Below are 19,121 nucleotides of genomic sequence, written 5' to 3'. Positions count from 1 at the left end.
CGTTCCTAGACCATCTCGCGGAGCGTTAGATGTAGGTCGGACAGCAGCAGCAGCAACCCGGGGGGGGGTTTCCTTTGGGGAGCATGCGAGCAAGAAAGCACATGAATGATCCGGAAACTGACAAGTACGGGAAGAATCCAATGTACAAAGTTCTGTATTTTATTGACTTGCCATGTTCAAGTCTTGCCACGCGAGTTCTTTTTCACAGGGGGGGGGGGTTGTTTGCAAGGTGGAAAATATTGTTATTGAAAAATTCTTAATACAAATATTTTTTTTAAAACAAAGTTAATACCCCCCCCCCCCCCCACAAAAAAGAGAATGTCCCTGACTACGTGTGTGCGAAATATTTACAGGACTATGTACATGAGAACTAAGCTATTCACATGGGAAGGTGCCTGGTGCAGAAAAACAGTATGTCACAAGAATAACGAGATGAACACTATATACAAACCATGTAAACGATTAAACGGAAGAACAGAACAAATCAGAAAGTCCATAAGTCCACAAAGTTCACAAATTAAGTCTCCGAGGTGGGTGACGAATTCTGGTTGACCATCAGGGTGGCACACCGCTCATTGTCTGGATCGATGCTGTATCCCGACAGCGGCTGGTGTCTTTGCTTCGGGGACAGCCTGTTTTTTGTCACGACACTGACTCGAAAAGGCGCCTTCGGGTCCTCGGTGTCACTGCTGTGTGGGAGTTCGGCATCAGACTCGGTGACCGCGGGTTGAATTGCCCGGACATTCCTGCGAGGCTGGCTGAAGCGATATGAATTGGCAGGCTGAGCTGCTCGGCAGCAGAGTGGCCAAGTCTGCCACATCGTAGGCATTGTCGGGATTTGGCAGGGCATTGCCGTTTTAAATGGGCAGAGCCACAGTTGCCGCACGTCGTAGCGTCAGCATGTTCGCTGCGCATGCGTGGTGCAGTCGTGCATGGTGCGCACATTACGTTCTTCGACATCGCCGTCCCCTCGAGCGTGGGAGTCCGCGAAAAGGCCGCCCTCATCCAGGCTGAGGCCCTGGAGTACCTCAATCTCTTGGACCCGTTCCGCCTCGTGGGGACCTTGCCGCGCCGTTTCAGCCGCTTGGATGTGGGAATACCGACTCGTGGCATTTTCGTGTAAGACACAGGTATCAATGGCGGTTGCTAGGGTGAGCTGCTTTACTTTGAGGAGCTGCTGTCGTAGGGGATCCGACTGAACACCGAAAACGATCTGGTCGCGTATCATGGAGTCGGAGGTGGGCCCGTAGCTGCAAGACTGCGCAAGGATGCGGTGGTGCATGAGAAAGGATTTGAAAGGTACATCCTTACCCTGCAAACGCTGTTGGAATACGTAGCGCTCAAAACTTTCATTCACCTCTACGCGGCAGTGAGTGTCAAACTTGAGGAGGACCGTTTTGAACTTTGTTTTATCTTCATCATCTGCAAAGGTGAGAGAATTGAAAATGTGGATGGCATGGTCTCCAGACGTGGAGAGGAGGAGAGCAATCTTCCTGGTATCCAAGGCGTCCTCCCTGTCTGTGGCCTCAAGGAAGAGCAGGAAGCGCTGTTTGAATATCTTCCAGTTGGCCCCTAGGTTGCCGGCGATGCGGAGCGACAGCGGCGGGCTGATGTTGTCCATGTTGCAGGATGACGGAATGCTGGCGGAAGGCAGATCACTTGCAGCTAGGTCTCAGAAGTGCTAATATCCCTCAACTCCTGGTATCATGTTGTGTTGGGTGTTCTGGATCCGTGGAACACATACAGGTCACCAACACTTGAAATAATGCAACACTATTTTATTGAATCATCAACTGTTTAACATACTCTGACTGTGGGTTAACACGATTATAGCTTTAACTAAAGATCTTTGCCTTGTCCTCATCAGTCGATGCACTCAGCACATGGTAAATGTCTATGCTGCAGGCTGTGAGCTCTGTCCTCCTAGCTAGCTGCAGCTCGAATGCCCGGGAACTCTGATGCCCCCTATCTTTATAATGCGTGTGCTCTAACTGGTGATTGGCTGCGGCATTGTGTGTGTTGATTGGTCCCACTGTGTGTCCATCAGTGTGTGTCTGCACCATGATATACTCGTGTATATTATGACAAAAATGGAAGTAGGTAGGGGAGCAGCTGTATCATTTATACCAGTGACAATCTATAACCTGAAGCTAATGCATTTGCCATTTAAATCATCAAATGTCATCCCTCGGATGTACACAGAAGAGATTGCACCGTTAAAAGGATGCATTATGGTAAAAGTAAATGGATAAACAGCAAAGTTGCCTTTTCATGTTGTCCAGGGGAACCTTCCTGCGTTATTCGGTAGAACATGGTTGGGGAAAATCAAACTCAACTGAGGAGTGGTGAATCAATTGGTTGAATGAAAACTGGACCTACGGCAACTTCTGGAAAAGTATAAAAAGGTGTTTGAAAACTCACTTGGCTCAATGGCAGGAGTTGAAGTACAACTCAAAATTAAGCCAAACAGTACACCAAAATGTCTCAAGGCCAAAACCGTACCATACGCCATTAGATGAAAATTGGATGAACAATTAAAAAGACTAGTCTAAACAGAGCCACTGAACCAGTTATTCCAAGTGATTGGGCTACCACAATAGCTTTTGTACTCAAACCAGACGGCTCAGTAAAAACATTTGGAGATTTTAAGACAACAATAAACCCAGTATTGTGCACAGATCACTATCCAATCCTGTTGATACAAGACTTATTTTGCTGGACATTCTGGAGGTCAGAAATTGAGTAAAATAGATTTATGAGAAGCGAATTAATGTGGCTGCAAAATCACAACCCATACTCCCTATCGTGACGCACAAAGGTCTGTTCTGAGACAGGAGATTCCCATTTGGATGCCAGCTGCACCTGCTCTATACCAGAGGTCCATGGATCAAATTCTGAGTGGATTAAATGGTTATCAAGATGATATCCTCATTACCGTCTCAAGTGGACAAGAGCACTTGAAGAACTTGGAAGCTACCGAGTAAAAAAGGAAAAATATGACTTTTACCAAGGCGTCCATAAACTACTTGGGTCATATCATTGTCCGAATAAGATAGAAATCTTAGAAGCACCATTTCCTCAGATGCAACTGAGGTCATTTCTGTGTTTAATAAACTATTACGGGACATTCATTCAAAATTTAGCAACGCTATTAATGTGATTACAGACGGTGTGTGCCAAACAGGCTTAGCACTGGACAAAATAATGCGAAAGTGCATATTAAGAGGCAAAAGACACCTTAAAGTAGTAAGAACTATTGGTTCACTACAATTCTAAGTTGAAGTTACAACTTCCTGTACCAGCCTCCCCGAACAGGCGCCGGAATGTGGCGACTAGGGGGCTTTTCACAGTAACTTCATTTGAAGCCTACTTGTGACAATAAGCGATTTACATTTTCATTTTTTCACTTGCTTGCGACATCACCCTACAGGGTTGGCGCAGTTGTCTCTAACAAAAGGCCCTCGGGAGAGGAACGACCGATAGCATTTCCTTCACAAGCTCTTACTAGCACAGAAACAAATTATGTTCAGCTGGAAAGAGGCTGAGTTTTATATTTACCCACATCCAAGTGATTATTCCTCTGTGCTTGTATAAACAAAATTCATGACCAACTACTGGAGGGACATCCTGGTGTTATGAGAATTAAAGAACTGGCAAGTAGCTATTTTAGTGGCCAAGATTAGATGCACAAATCAAAGAGAAAGTGGGGCAATGTCAGCCCTGTGCAAAACTAAGAAACACTCCACCACAGCAACCCATAGTCCAGGGGAATGGCTCCAACATCCATGGCAGAGAGTACACAGACTAGGCTGGTCCAATTGGGACACGTGTTTTTAGTAATTATAGGTGCACATTCTAAATGGCCAGAAATAGTGATTATGACAGCAGAACAAACTATTTGGAAGTTGGATGAAATATTTGCGAGATTTGGTAGACCAAAGCAGGTCATAAGTGACAATCTATTGTTCATTGCACAAGCACTGCCCAAAGTTATTGTAGCCAGTATTCACATCAGTTTAATGGTGGGCACAACAGGCAGCCAGTTTACAGGAAGAATTGTTAAACACTAGAAAAATAAATGGGTGAGCACTGGACAGTTAGCTAGGTTAGAAATATAAGGGCCTAACTGTAGCAAGCTGAGTTTTTCATTCTCAGCAATAAAGATGTTGGGAGGTCTTCATTGGAGGTCACATGCTTTCCCACAAGGAAGAAAGAGTTAGGAGAAGACTATTGCATGGGAAAAAAGCTCAAGTCACCTGCAGGTCACAATTATATACTGTAGTGCTTGATTAACAAGAGCTGGTCGACAACATCCACTGACAACAACGGGAACACTCCAAAAAGGAAAAGGTAAGAAATAAAATCTGATTTCTTTAGGTAGCACCAGATGATTTTTTATCATGTGGTGTAAGCATCACTGGAAAGACCAACATTTAGTGCTGATTCCCAACTTTCACAAGGAAGGGGTGGTGTGCCACCTTCTTGAACTACTGCAGTCCATATGGTGTCGATACACCCAGTGCTTTTAGGAAAGGAGTGCCAGGATTTTGAACATGGCATTGAAGCAACAGTGATGGAGTTCCAAGTCAAAATGTTGTGCGACTTACAGGTGGTGCTGTTCCTATGCGTCTGCTGCCCTTATCCTTCTCGGTGGCAGATGTTGCAGGTTGGAAAGTGTTGTTGAAGGGGTCTTGGTGAGTTGCTGCGGTGTATTTTGTAGTTGATGCACAATGCTGCCACTAGTCATCGGTGACAGAGGGAATGAATATTTAAGGTGGTGGATGAGGTGCCAATCAAGCGAGTTTCACACTGGAGCCCTTTCCCCTCCTTCAGTCGGTGTTGCACAACCCCCCCCCCCTCCTCACATTCCTTCAGTCTGGCAGTCTTGCCTCGAACCACAAAAGCCAGCCACAAAGCCACTGTGGAAACTTACTGCGAGCCCCCTGAATCCAAGGCAGCACTTCCTTGCATTCCTATTGGGGGTTCCTTGAAAGCGTAGAGCTGTGTGAGCTCACCTCCGGGTTCCCCTCGAAGTTCAGGTCACCAGCTGCACATCTTTTAAAAGTATCTGTAAATCATGCCACCCCCCATTGATGCCAACATGGCATTCAAATTTGGCGTGCGGGTGTGATTCCAACATGTGACCACAATAATGAGCTGGAAATGCATGCTAATGATATTGACGAAGTTTGATGGCAGTAAACTTGGCTCATCGTTCACCAGGGTGGTGGTGCGAGTGGTGGGGGAAGAACAATTGCTTTCCTGGTTTTACATCGCCGGGAAATACACTTTGGACATTCACGTAATACTTTACAATCTCATAATTTAACATGCCCATCCTGATCAGGCATGGAAAATCCTGACGCAGGTGTCTGGATTACTTGTCGACCGCTATGTTATTGGATCCTTGACTTCCTCACCAACAGACCGCAATCTGTCAGGATAGGCAACAGCACCTCCTCCACATTAGTCCTAAACACAGGGATGCGCAAGGATGCGTGCTCAGTGCTCTACTGTACTCCCTATACACACATGACTGTGTGGCAAGATTTAACTCCAACTCAATCTATAAGTTTGCGGATGATACGACTGTGATGGGCCATATCTCAAACAACAACGAATCAGTCTACAGGAGGGAGATAAATCACTTGGTTGCATGGTGTACCGTAAACAACCTCGGTCTAAATGTCGGAAAGTCCAAGGAACTGATCAACTTCAGGAAGTGTAGCACGACACACACTCCCATCTGCATCAATGGCTCCGAAGTGGAGATGGTCGATAGCTTTAAGTTCCTGAGGGTCACCAACACCAACAGTCTGTCCTGGTCCACTCACGTTGATGCAACAGTCAAGAAAGCCCAACAACGTCTCTACTTCCTACGGAAGCTAAAGAAATTTGGCACGTCTGCATCGACTCTCACAAACTTCTACAGATGTGCCAGAGCATCCTATCCGGCTGCATCACAGCCTGGTATGGCAACTGCTCGGTCCAATATCGCAAGAAACTGCAGTGTGGGGTGAACTCAGCCCAGCACATCACAAGCTTGCCACCCTCACATTGATTCTGTCTACACCTCCCGCAGCTCAGGAAGACAGGCAGCATTATCAGAGACCCCTCCCACCCAGGCATTGCCTTCTTCCGGACCCTTCCTTCAGGCAGTAGGTACAGAAGTCTGCAGACCAGCACATCCAGACATAGGAACAGTTTCTTCCCACAGCTACAAGACTCCTCAATGACTACCCCTCGGACTGATCTGTTCCCTGTAAGAACACTATTCACAATGCCCTATGCTGCTCTTGCTCAGGTATTTGCTTGGCCCCTTGTTCCGCACTGTAACCAATCACTGTTTGTCGATGTACCATTTGTCAATGTTCTCTGTTGATTATTCTCTTTGTCTACTATGTACGTACGTACTGTGTACGTTCCCTCGACCGCAGAAAAATACTTTTCACTGTACTTCGGTACATGTGACAATAAATCAAATCAAAATCAAATCAAATCGCATTTTAAATTACATCGCTGCTATGCTTTTGTTCTAATGGCATACATTAATAGTGTAATAAGAAATAAATGAAAAACTGTACAAAGTAAATGGATTAAAAATTTGCATGCTCCCTCACAATGTCCCAGCAATATTCATCACGTCTAGATTTTAAGGATGACTACACTTTAAAAGTACTTCACTTTTTTTTTTTAAATAAATATTTTATTGAAAATTTTTGGCCAACCATCACAGTACATTGTGTAGCCTTTACACAGTAATATAACAATATAAATAACAATGGCCAGTTTTATAAACAAGAAATAAATAATATATAAACAAAAACAAAACTAAATGGCAACTGCCTTGTCCCAGATAAATATTCTCCAAAAATATGTTTTAACAGTCCAATATGCAATTATCTATAACAACAACCTATACATATTATACTTATATATTAACATCCCTGAGAATCCCTCTGGTTCCTCCCCCTCCCCCCCCCTCCCCCCCTTGGGCTGCTGCTGCTGTCTTCTTCTTTTCCATTCCCTCTATCTTTCTGTGAGGTATTCGACGAACGGTTGCCACCGCCTGGTGAACCCTTGAGCCGATCACCTTAGGACGAACTTAATCCGTTCCAGCTTTATAAACCCTGCCATGTCATTTATCCAGGTCTCCACACCCGGGGGCTTGGCTTCCTTCCACATCAACAGTATCCTGCGCCGGGCTACTAGGGACGCAAAGGCCAAAACATCAGCCTCTCTCGCCTCCTGCACTCCCGGCTCTTCTGCAACCCCAAATATAGCCAACCCCCAGCTTGGTTCGACCTGGACCGCCACTACCTTCGAAAGCACCTTTGTCACCCCCACCCAAAACCCCTGTAGTGCCGGACATGACCAGAACATGTGGGTGTGATTCGCTGGGCTTCTCGAGCATCTCGCACACCTATCCTCTACTCCAAAAAATTTGCTAAGCCGTGTTCCAGTCATATGCGCCCTGTGTAACACCTTAAATTGTATCAGGCTTAGCCTGGCACACGAGGACGATGAGTTTACCCTACTTAGGGCATCAGCCCACATCCCCTCCTCAATCTCCTCCCCCAGCTCTTCTTCCCATTTCCCTTTCAGCTTGTCTACCATAATCTCCCCCTCGTCTCTCATCTCCCTATATATGTCTGACACCTTACCGTCCCCCACCCATGTCTTTGAGATCACTCTGTCCTGCACCTCCTGCGTCAGGAGCTGCGGGAATTCCCTCACCTGTTGCCTCGTAAAAGCCCTCAGTTGCATATACCGGAATGCATTCCCTTGGGGCAACCCATATTTTTCGGTCAGCGCTCCCAGACTTGCAAACGTCCCATCTACAAACAGATCTCTCAATTGTGTTACTCCTGCTCTTTGCCATGTTCCAAATCCCCCATCCATTCTCCCCGGAGCAAACCTATGATTATTTCTTATCGGGGACCACACCGAGGCTCCAGTCTTTCCCCTATGCCGTCTCCATTGCCCCCAAATTTTCAGAGTAGCCACCACCACCGGGCTTGTGGTGTATTTCTTCGGTGAGAACGGCAACGGCGCTGTCACCATGGCTTGTAGGCAAGACCCGTACAGGACGCCTTCTCCAATCTCTTCCACGCTGCTCCCTCTTCTCCCATCCACTTACATACCATTGAGATGTTGGCGGCCCAGTAGTACTCACTCAGGCTCGGTAGCGCCAGCCCCCCCTTATCCCTACTACGCTGCAAAAATCCCTTCCTCACTCTCAGGGTCTTCCCGGCCCACACAACTCATGATACTCTTCTCAATCCTTTTGAAAAAAGCCTTCGTGATCACCACCGGGAGGCACTGAAACACAGAGGAATCTCGGGAGGACCACCATTTTTACCGCTTGTACCCTCCCTGCCAGTGACAGGGATACCATGTCCCATCTCTTGAAGTCCTCCTCCATCTGTTCCACCAACCGCGTTAAGTTTAACCTATGCAATGTACCCCAATTCTTGGCTATCTGGATCCCCAAGTAGCGAAAGTCCCTTGTTACCTTCCTCAGCGGTAAGTCCTCTATTTCTCTGCTCTGCTCCCCTGGATGCACCACAAACAGCTCACTTTTCCCCATGTTCAGCTTATATCCTGAAAATTCTCCAAACTCCCCAAGTATCCGCATTATCTCTGGCATCCCCTCCGCCGGGTCCGCCACATACACCAATAAATCGTCCGCGTAAAGAGATACCCGGTGTTTCTCTCCTCCCCCGAGTACTCCCCTCCACTTCCTGGAACCCCTCAATGCTATTGCCAGGGGCTCAATCGCCAGTGCAAACAATAATGGGGACAGAGGACATCCCTGCCTCGTCCCTCTATGGAGCCGAAAATATGCAGACCCCCGCCCATTCGTGACCACGCTCGCCATCGGGGCCCTATACAGCAGCTGTACCCATCTAATATACTCATCTCCAAAGCCAAATCTCCTCAACACCTCCCACAAATAATCCCACTCCACTCTATCAAATGCTTTCTCGGCATCCATCGCCACCACTATCTCCGCTTCCCCCTCTGGTGGGGGCATCATCATTACTCCTAGCAGCCTCCGTATATTCGTATTCAGCTGTCTCCCCTTCACAAACCCAGTTTGGTCCTCATGGACTACCCCCGGGACACAATCCTCTATCCTCATTGCCATTACCTTGGCCAGAATCTTAGCGTCTACATTTAGGAGGGAAATAGGTCTATAGGACCCGCATTGCAGCGGGTCTTTTTCCTTCTTTAGGAGAAGCAATATCGTTGCCTCCGACATAGTCGGGGGCAGCTGTCCCCTTTCCTTCGCCTCATTAAAGGTTCTCATCAGTATCGGGGCAAGCAAGTCCACATATTTCCTATAAAATTCGACTGGAAATCCATCCGGTCCCGGAGCCTTCCCCGCCTGCATACTCCTAATTCCTTTCACTACTTCCTCTATCTCGATCTGTGCTCCCAGTCCCACCCTCTCCTGCTCCTCCACCTTAGGAAATTCCAGCTGGTCCAGGAAGCACATCATTCTCTCCTTCCCATCCGGGGGCCGAGCTTCGCATAATCTTTTATAGAATGCCTTGAACACTCCATTCACTCTCTCCGCTCCCCGCTCTATCTCTCCTTCCTCATCCCTCACTCACCCTATTTCCCTCGCTGCTCCCCTTTTCCTCAATTGATGGGCCAGCAACCTGCTCGCCTTCTCCCCATACTCATACTGTACACCCTGTGCCTTCCTCCACTGTGCTTCTGCAGTACCCGTTGTCAGCAAGTCAAATTCTACGTGTAACCTTTGCCTTTCCCTGTACAGTCCCTCCTCCGGTGCCTCCGCATATTGCCTGTCCACCCTCAGAAGTTCTTGCAGCAACCGCTCCCGTTCCCTACTCTCCTGCTTTCCTTTATGTGCCCTTATTGATATCAGCTCCCCTCTAACCACTGCCTTCAGCGCCTCCCAGACCACTCCCACCTGGGCCTCCCCGTTATCATTGAGTTCCAAGTACTTTTCAATGCACCCCCTCACCCTTAGACACACCCCTTCATCTGCCATTAGTCCCATGTCCATTCTCCAGGGTGGACGCCCTTCTGTTTCCTCCCCTATCTCCAAGTCTACCCAATGTGGGGCGTGATCCAAAATGGCTATAGCCGTATACTCCGTCCCCCTCACCTTCGCGAATAAACTTTGTGGACATAGGAGAAAAACGAAAACTCCTTACTCCTAGGTCTGCTAAATCTCCACGGGTCTACACCTCCCATCTGCTCCATAAAATCTTTAAGCACCTTGGCTGCAGCTGGCCTCCTTCCAGTCCTGGATCTCGACCTGTCCAGCCCTGGCTCCAGCACCGTATTAAAATCTCCCCCCATTACCAACTTTCCCACCTCTAGGTCTGGGATGCGTCCTAGCATGCGCCTCATAAAATTGGCATCATCCCAGTTCGGGGCATATACGTTTACCAAGACCACTGCCTCCCCTTGTAATTTGCCACTCACCATCACGTATCTGCCCCCGCTATCCGCCACTATGGTCTTTGCCTCAAACATAACCCGCTTCCCCACTAGTATAGCCACCCCCCTGTTTTTCGCATCTAGCCCCGAATGAAACACCTGCCCCACCCATCCTTTGCGTAGTCTAACCTGGTCTATAAGTTTCAAGTGCGTCTCTTGTAACATAACCACGTCTGCCTTAAGCTTAAGGTGTGCGAGTACTCGTGCCCTCTTTATCGGCCCGTTCAGCCCTCTCACATTCCACATGATCAACTGGGTTGGGGGGCTTTTTACCCCCCCCCCCTGTCGATTAGCCATCCCCTTTTTCCAGCTCCTCACCCGGTTCCCACGCAGCTGTGTCCCCCCCAGGCGGTGCCCCCCCGCCCACCCCACCCCATTCCGGCTCCCCCCTCTCCCCAGCAGCAGCAACCCAGTAACCCCCCCCCCCCCCCCCCTCCGCTAGATCCCCCACTAGCGTAGTTACACCCCCATGTTGCTCCCAGAAGTCAGCAAACTCTGGCCGACCTCGGCTTCCCCCCCGTGACCTTGGCTCGCACCGTGCGACGCCCCCTCCTTCCCTATTCCCGCCATGATTATCATAGCGCAGGAACAAAGCCCGCGCTTCCCTTTTGGCCCCGCCCCCCATGGCCAACGCCCTCTCTCCTCCACCACCACCTGTGGAAGAGAGAAAAGTTACCGCATCGCAGGATTAATAACATAAAACTCATCTTTCCCCCCCTTTTGCCCCCCCATACTCGGCCCACCACTTTGTTTCAAACGTTCTTTTTTAATAACCCGCTTATTCCAGTTTTTCTTCCACAATAAAAGTCCACGCCTCATCCGCCGTCTCAAAGTAGTGGTGCCTCCCTTGATATGTGACCCACAGTCTTGCCGGTTGCAGCATTCCAAATTTTATCTTCTTTTTGTGAAGCACCGCCTTGGCCCGATTAAAGCTCGCCCTCCTTCTCGCCACCTCCGCACTCCAGTCTTGATATACGCGGATCACCGCGTTCTCCCACCTACTGCTCCGAGTTTTCTTTGCCCATCTAAGGACCATCTCTTTGTCCTTAAACCGGAGGAATCTCACCACTATGGCTCTAGGAATTTCTCCTGCTCTCGGTCCTCGCGCCATCACTCGGTATGCTCCCTCCACCTCCAGCGGACCCGCCGTGGCCTCCGCTCCCACTAACGAGTGCAGCATCGTGCTCACATATGCCCCGACGTCTGCTCCTTCTGCACCTTCAGGAAGACCAAGAATCCTTAAATTATTCTTCCTCGCGTTATTCTCCAGCACCTCCAGTCTTTCCACACATCGTTTATGGTGTGCCTCGTGCATCTCCGTCTTCACCATCAAGCCCTGTATATCGTCCTCGTTCTCGGCAGCCTTTGCCTTCACGACCCGAAGCTCCCGCTCCTGGGTCTTTTGCTCATCCTTTAGCCCTTCGATCGCCTGTAATATCAGGGCCAACAGCTCCTTCTTAATTTCCTTTTTAAGTTCTTCCACGCAACATTTCAAGAACTCTTGTTGTTCAGGGCCCCATGTTAAACTGCCACCTTCCGTCGCATTCTTGGTTCTTGCTTGCCTTCCTTGCCGCTGCTCCAAAGGATCCAGTGCAATCTGGCAACTTCCCTCTCCTTTTTCCATCCGTTTCCAGGGGGGATTCCCTTCTGGTTTACCGCACAGTGCTTCTAGCCGTTAAAATTGCCGTTGGGGCTCTTAAGAGCCCAAAAGTCCGTTCCACCGGGAGCTGCCGAAACGTGTGACTTAGCTGGTCATCGCCGCACCCGGAAGTCCACTCCAGCACACTCAACTGGTATCCTTCTATTCCACACCACAAAGTAAACTGCATCTCAAATATGCCACTGCAGTGGCTCTGACAGACAGCATGCTAGCTGACCTCTGGACAGGGAAGGAAATATGTGGCGTGGAGAAAGGAAGAGGAGCAATCATAAAAAACATACTCAAACATGAAGAAAACAGTTTGCAAGTCAGGCATGTTATTTCATATCTTTTGGTGGTTTTTTCATTAAATTAATGACAGCCAATCAATCAGTTACATGTACACTGCCAGATATAAAAAATAAATCACTTATTTTTTGTGACACAGATTTACTCCCTCAGCTGGATGAATAAGAACAGACTGTGACACTGTAAAAATGCTGATAAAGCCTGTAGAATTCAGCTGTTGAAGTGTTAATGTAAAATAGCAGACAACTGAACAAGTACATACCCCTCTTGTCATGAGGTCCTGTGTCTCAGCCGGATATAATTCCACAATCTGTAACAATCTAGGGAATCTCAGTCTGGCTTCTCTTGAATTATACTTAAGGGCTTTCAACATATTCTCCACTACACGTGCTGGGAATGTCTGCAGCTCAGGGAAATTCAGAACTGTAAGAAACATCAATTTATTTATTTAAAAACATCAAAGAACACAATGCATGATGCATTAACAATGTATTTGGGAGCAACATTGGTGAGAAGTTGTGAAAACTGTAACAAATAGTGAATGATAAATACATTGTTCAAACGTATAAGCAGGTCTCCTCACAAGCCTTTGCGCATGGGTCACTCTCCTAAAGGCCAACGTTTGGGTGGCCTATGTGGGAAATGCAAAGACTTTCAGGTCAGAAAACCATCTGGGGATAAGATCATGATTTTAAGAGAAGGACAAGTCCATCTTGCTGCATTTCTTTTGGTGCAATGGACTTACCAGAAAATCCAGAAAACAATTTGCAGAAGAGGTTGGGAGAGGTAGGAAAACTGGTAAGATAACAGATGCAGGATATTAGACTAAAGTCACAGAGAAGAAAATGGGAAGATTTCCTTTCAGCCAAGGAAGGCAAAAATAAAAGCAACCAGAATGTGTAGCACAACTGGTCCCAGTCACTGTGGTACCGTACATTAAGCTCCAGTAGCAACATGCCGTATCTATACACAGTACAAGCATTATACAGAACAGAAAAACTCTTACAGTTTTCACTTTCTTCTTCCTCGCGCAGACATTTATCACAGAAATTTGCCAAATTCATGTAGGCCTTAATCAATCCCACTGTATCAACATGTTCTTCAGAAAGAGACTGCAGCTCTTCTTCAACCTTTTTAACGGCATTTCGCAGATATTCATGAGCTTTTCTGTATAATCCAATTGAAACCTGAGAAGCAACAATGAGCTGTCAAAAATGGTTGAAATATTAACTGGATTTATGTACCCTGTGTTACAGTTAGGACTTTTTTTCCTACCTGCACTACATCGTCACTGGTAGCTCCAGAAAGTTCTATAACAGTTCTTGCTCGATCCTCCTCAATGTGCTGAAGAATTGATGGGTCTTTTTTCAGAGCATTAGCCATAATGTGGTAGGTTGTACCAAGCAATGTGTTCTGGTCTCTGAGAGCATGTTGTCGTGTATTTAGAGTACCCACCTCAGCTTCAACTGTAAGATAAGAGTTCTGTTCAAGACAGCAGCATTTAAATCCTCATTAACTTTTTCTTTCTGAAGTTGCTTTGGTGCCTTGTATGTCAGTTATTCTGTATATTGTAGACCTTAAATGACAAGGTATCGCGTACCTCAAAAATTTAGAAAACAATCGTTTTAAAAGATTTGAATACGGTTCTTTCATGTCGCCGCCATTTATTTTTGAAGAATAGTGATAATTAAGAATAATTTTCTGATTTGTATTTTTCTTTTCCATCTTTCATCATGTGGTCTTTTCTAAGCTGATGTAAGAGCATAGGATCTAGGAGCAGTCGTAGACCATTTAGCTTTCCAGCCTGCATCACCAGTTAATAAGATCATGGCTGATTGGTTGAGGTCTCAACTCCACTTTCTTGCCCATAATCTTTCACTCTCTTTTTTATTAAAAATCAGTCCACCTCAACCTTGAATAAATTCAGTGACCCAGCCTCCACTGCATTCTGGGAAAGAGAATTCCACACACTGACAACCATCTGTAGAGAAAAAAATTCTCAGCCCTGTTTTAAAAGGGAGACCTCTTATACTTAAACTGTGTCTCCTAGTTCTCGTCTCCCCCTTCAGAAGAAACATCCTCCTGGTATCCACCCTATCAAGTCCCCTCAGGATTTTATGTTTCAAAAAGGTCACCTCTCATCTTTCTGAACTCCAATAGGCCCAAACTGTTCAACCCTTCTTCATAAGGCAAACCCTCCATTCCAGGAATGAGCCACGGAAATCTTCTCTGAACTGCTTCTAGCACAATTATACCTTTTATTTTAAACAAAGGTGACCATAACTGCACAAAGAATTCCAGAAGTGGTCTCACCAAAGCCCTGCACAGCTGCAGTAAAACTTCCCTACTTTCATATTCCATTCTCCTTGCAATAAACACTCACATATGTTTGCCTTCCTAATTACTTACTGTACTTGCACACTAATGCTTTGTGAATCACGCACCAAGACATCCACAGCCCTCTGTACCACTGAGTTCTGTAATCTCTCTCCATATAAATAATACACTGCTTTTTTATTCTTCGTGCAAAAGTGGGCAAGTTAACATTTTCCAATGTTATACAGCATCTCTGAAATCTTAACCACTCATTTATACGCTTTACAGACTCTATCTCCTGACAACTTATTTTCCTACCTATCCTGGAGTCTTCGGAAAAGTCAGCTACCCAACACATTTACGTAGATTGCAAATAGTTGAAACTCCAGCACATATCTCTGTAGCACTTTACTAGTTACAGCTTGCCAATCTGAAAAATATCCTTTTATCTTTAAAAGCAAATTACTGCGGATGCTGGAATCTGAAATGAAAGAGAAAATGCTGGATTTTCCATCATTTTCTCTTCTCCATCCTATTGTCTTTACTCTTTGTTCCTAGTTAGCGAACCAATCCTTTACTCATGCTAATATGTTACCCCCTACATCATGTGCTGTTATCTTATGTAGTGAATCTTCGACGCGGCACCTTTTGGAAATCCATGTACAGCATATCCATGTTACTTCCTCAAAAAACACTAATAAATTAGTCAAACATGATTACCCTTTCATAAAACCATGTTGACCCTGCCTGATCACAATAATAATCGCTTATTGTCATAAGTAGGCTTCAATGCAGTTACTGTGAAAAGATATTCTAAGCATCTTGCGATAACCCCCTTAAATAATTAATTCTTGCAATTTCCCTATGACAGATGTTAGACTAACTGTCTATAGTTTCCTGCTTTTGGTCTCCCTCCTTTCTTGAATAAAGGTGTCACATTTGCCTCTTCCAGAATCCCCTGGACTCTTCCAGAATCCCCTGGACTCTCCCAGAATCTAAGGAATTTTGGACGGTTAAAACGAATGCACCTACCGTCTTTGTAGCCAATTCTTTTAAACCCTATGATGCAGACCATCTGGTTCTGGGGACTGGTCAGACTTCAGGTCTAATAGTTTTCCCAGCATATTTTCCCTAGTGATGGCGAGGTTTTCTTTGGGAGGTTTTCTAAGTCTTCTACAGTCAGAACAGACACAAACTCTTTGACAAAGAATCATCCAGACGAGAAAGGTTAGCCCCATTCTTTCTCCACAGATGCTGTCAGACCTGTTGAGATTGTCCACCATTTTGTTTTTGACACATAATACATGTTCAATGCTTCCAACATCTTTGTTTTCCATTATCAATTCATCCCTCTCTAGAGGACCAACACCACCTTTAGTTATTTTTTTCCTATTTAAATAATTGTAGAAACTCTTACCATCTGTTTCTATATTTACTAACTACATTTCTTTCACATTCTTAATAGCAGCATCTCATGCTTCTGATGCTCTTGATTCAGCTGCTGATTAGTGGGTGGATATGAGGTGTTATAGGATAATCCACTTTTCTGAACTGCTTCTTTGCCTGTGGAGAATTGGCCTGTTGTTTCCATTTGGTGGCATAATTCTAGGCAGGAGCTCACCCCGTGAAAGGTGCATCATCCAACATCCTTTGCTACGTATTAAAGCTATGCCAGAAGAATGTTCTTTATCTAAAAATTCTAATTGTTAATATTTGCTACTGAACAAATGCATGTGGTTTTCTTTTTTTAATAAATGTATTAGAGTACCCAATTAATTTTTTCCAATTAAGGGACAATTTAGCATGGCCAATCCACCTACCCTGCACATCTTTTGGGTTGTGGGGGCGAAACCCACACAAACACGGAGAGAATGTGCAAACTCCACACAGTCAGTGACCCAGAGCTGGGATCGAACCTGGGTCCTCAGTGCCGTGAGGCAGCAGTGCTAACCCACTGTGCCACCATGCTGCCCCCATGTGGTTTTCTAAAAGAAGAAAACATTTTCGAAGTCAGTGTCTTCTGAAAATACTAAAAACATGCAGAGAAGCTGTCAGAAGACCATTAAAAAAATAAGGAATTGATTATTTTTTGTTTACTACATTATTTTGATGAATCTATCAGCCATTACCCAGCAAGGGGATGGTCTTCATCACCGTCACAATCTGCTCTGGTTTATCCAAACTCCGACAGCGCTTGTGACTAAATCGGCTATAACTCTGTATCCATCTCATTCTCCAGTCATTTTTATCCTTGGATTCTTTGTGAAGTTCTTTCAGCAGTTTTGTCGATACTGAAAAATTGTTCTGAAATAAGGGAAAGGATTGATTTTGTGAAAAAAGGTTACAACATTCTGAAAATAAAGTATTTACATTAATGAACATAAAAATAAATTGAAAAATGAATAGTTTGTAACTGAAGATGCAGGTTTAACACGCTGGCAATTTCTGAATTTGTTACAGTTGCAACAAGTTTAAAGTTAATTGGGTAACATGATGTATTTCAGCCATAAAATAGATAATTGCAATTTAGCACCCTGTAATCTTTCACAACAGGTACAAAGAAGCTGCACCCAGGGTTTCTGCTGTTTAAAAAAACCATTATTTCCCCCCATCTTGATTACTTTTTAATTTTGCTTCACCTCCTGTTACCTTGCCCAAGTGACTATTATTCATGTATAGCCTTCAGCAGCGAGTGCTGGCTGCGTAATTGACTGGAAAACATTACTTGACATCAGAGGCACATCTTTGCAGCAGGGGACAGTGGTTAGCAATCAGAAGCTGGAATCCTGGCTAAAACGGGTCTTATGGTCATAGGTTTGGGATTGACCTGTATAAAGACTAAATACTATGATTAAACATGTGGAATTTCAATATCCCTGCCAATGTTTCTTCATGAATAATTAAAAACACAAGAAATAGGAACAGCTCCTTCTACCTTCCAAGCGTACGCCACCATTAAAATCATGACTGACGCCTACTTCAATTCCACCTTCCCACACTATCCCCATATCCCTTAATTTCCCAAATCTATCAATCTCTGCTTTGAATATACTCACCACCCTGAGCACCCACGGACATCTGAGGGACAGAATTCCAAAGATTCATAACCCTTCAAGTGAAGAAATTTCTCCTAATTTATTTCTAAAATGGCTGACCCCTTATTCTGAGATTATGACCCCCTGGTTCTCAACTTCCCAGCCAGGATAAACGTTCTCCCAGCATCGACCCCATCATGGCCCTTAAGAATTATATTTGTTTCAATTAGATCACATCTCATTCTGTTAATGGCTAGGGAATATTAAGTTTAGTTTACTCGCTCTCTTCTCAAAGGACAACTGCCGCATCCCAAGAATCAACCCAGTATAACTTTGTTTCACTCGATCTAAGGCAAGCCTATCCTTCCTTAGTGACCCAAACTGCACACAGTACTCCAGGTGTGGTCTTACAAATGTGCTAAAATGTGCAGTAAAAATCCTTCACTCTTGTATACCAACCCCTTAATATAGGCCAAGATACCACTTGCATATCTTATTGCCTGTTGTAACATCATGTTATCTTTCTACGATTCATGTATGTGGACATCGAGGTCACTCTGAACATTTCTCTGGCACCATTTAAAAAATACTCTTTTGCTATGTTTCCTTCCAACATAGATAACTTCACTTCCCCAAATTATACTAAATTCTGCAATGCGATAGGATAAATTGATAACCTCATAGCGCGGGCACCCCTGGGTAGCAGTGGTCATCATATGATTGAATTTTACATTCCATTTGAGAGAGAAGAATGTGTCCAAGACTAATATTTTAAACTTAAATAAGGGTATTTAGGAGGGCATGAAAGCAGAGCTAGCTAAAGTGAACTGGCAAATGTGCTTAAGGAATAGGTTGACAGATGTTCAGTGGCAGTCATTTAAAGGGATATTTCAGAGTACACAGAATAGATACATTCCAATGAGAAAGAAAAATTCCAAGGGGAGGACCCACCATCCATGGTTAACTAAAAATGTTAAAGACCGTATCAAACTTAAAAAAAAGCATATAATTGTGCAAAGACGGATGGCAGGTCAGAAGATTGGCAAGAACATTAAGAACAGTAATGAATGGCAAAAAGATTAATAAGGAGAGAAGATTAGAGGACAAGATTCCCGTACCAGCCTCCCCGAACAGGCGCCGGAATGTGGCGACTCGGGGCGTTTCACAGTAACTTCGTTTGAAGCCTACTTGTGACAATAAGCGATTTTCATTTCATTTCATTTTCAAGAGAAAGCTAGCTAGTATTATAATGATGGATGTGAAGTGTTTCTATGGCTATTTAAATGAAAAGAGTTAACAAAGTGAGCATTGGTTCTATGGGAAGTATGACTGGAGAATTAATA

General features: G+C 45.1%; 1 protein-coding gene across 5 annotated transcripts in view; it reads right to left on the bottom strand.

Annotated features, from left to right (window-relative positions):
- prkdc (protein kinase, DNA-activated, catalytic subunit) overlaps positions 1–19,121 on the bottom strand; it is a 344,146-nt gene that overhangs the window by 87,803 nt on the left and 237,222 nt on the right. For all 5 annotated transcript variants that reach the window (XM_072467802.1, XM_072467803.1, XM_072467800.1 and 2 more), the window contains 4 exons: positions 16,873–17,047; positions 13,703–13,893; positions 13,434–13,614; positions 12,690–12,850 (listed from right to left, as the gene is read on the bottom strand). In XM_072467802.1, coding sequence (XP_072323903.1) covers positions 12,690–12,850; positions 13,434–13,614; positions 13,703–13,893; positions 16,873–17,047 — 708 coding nt within the window. The remainder of the gene's footprint in view (positions 1–12,689; positions 12,851–13,433; positions 13,615–13,702; positions 13,894–16,872; positions 17,048–19,121) is intronic.

Source organism: Scyliorhinus torazame, chromosome 11, assembly GCF_047496885.1.
Source record: "Scyliorhinus torazame isolate Kashiwa2021f chromosome 11, sScyTor2.1, whole genome shotgun sequence".
Classification (NCBI taxonomy): Eukaryota; Metazoa; Chordata; class Chondrichthyes; order Carcharhiniformes; family Scyliorhinidae; genus Scyliorhinus; species Scyliorhinus torazame.
The sequence above is the reverse complement of the archived record's forward strand: the minus strand, read 5'-3'. Positions and strand labels throughout refer to the sequence as shown.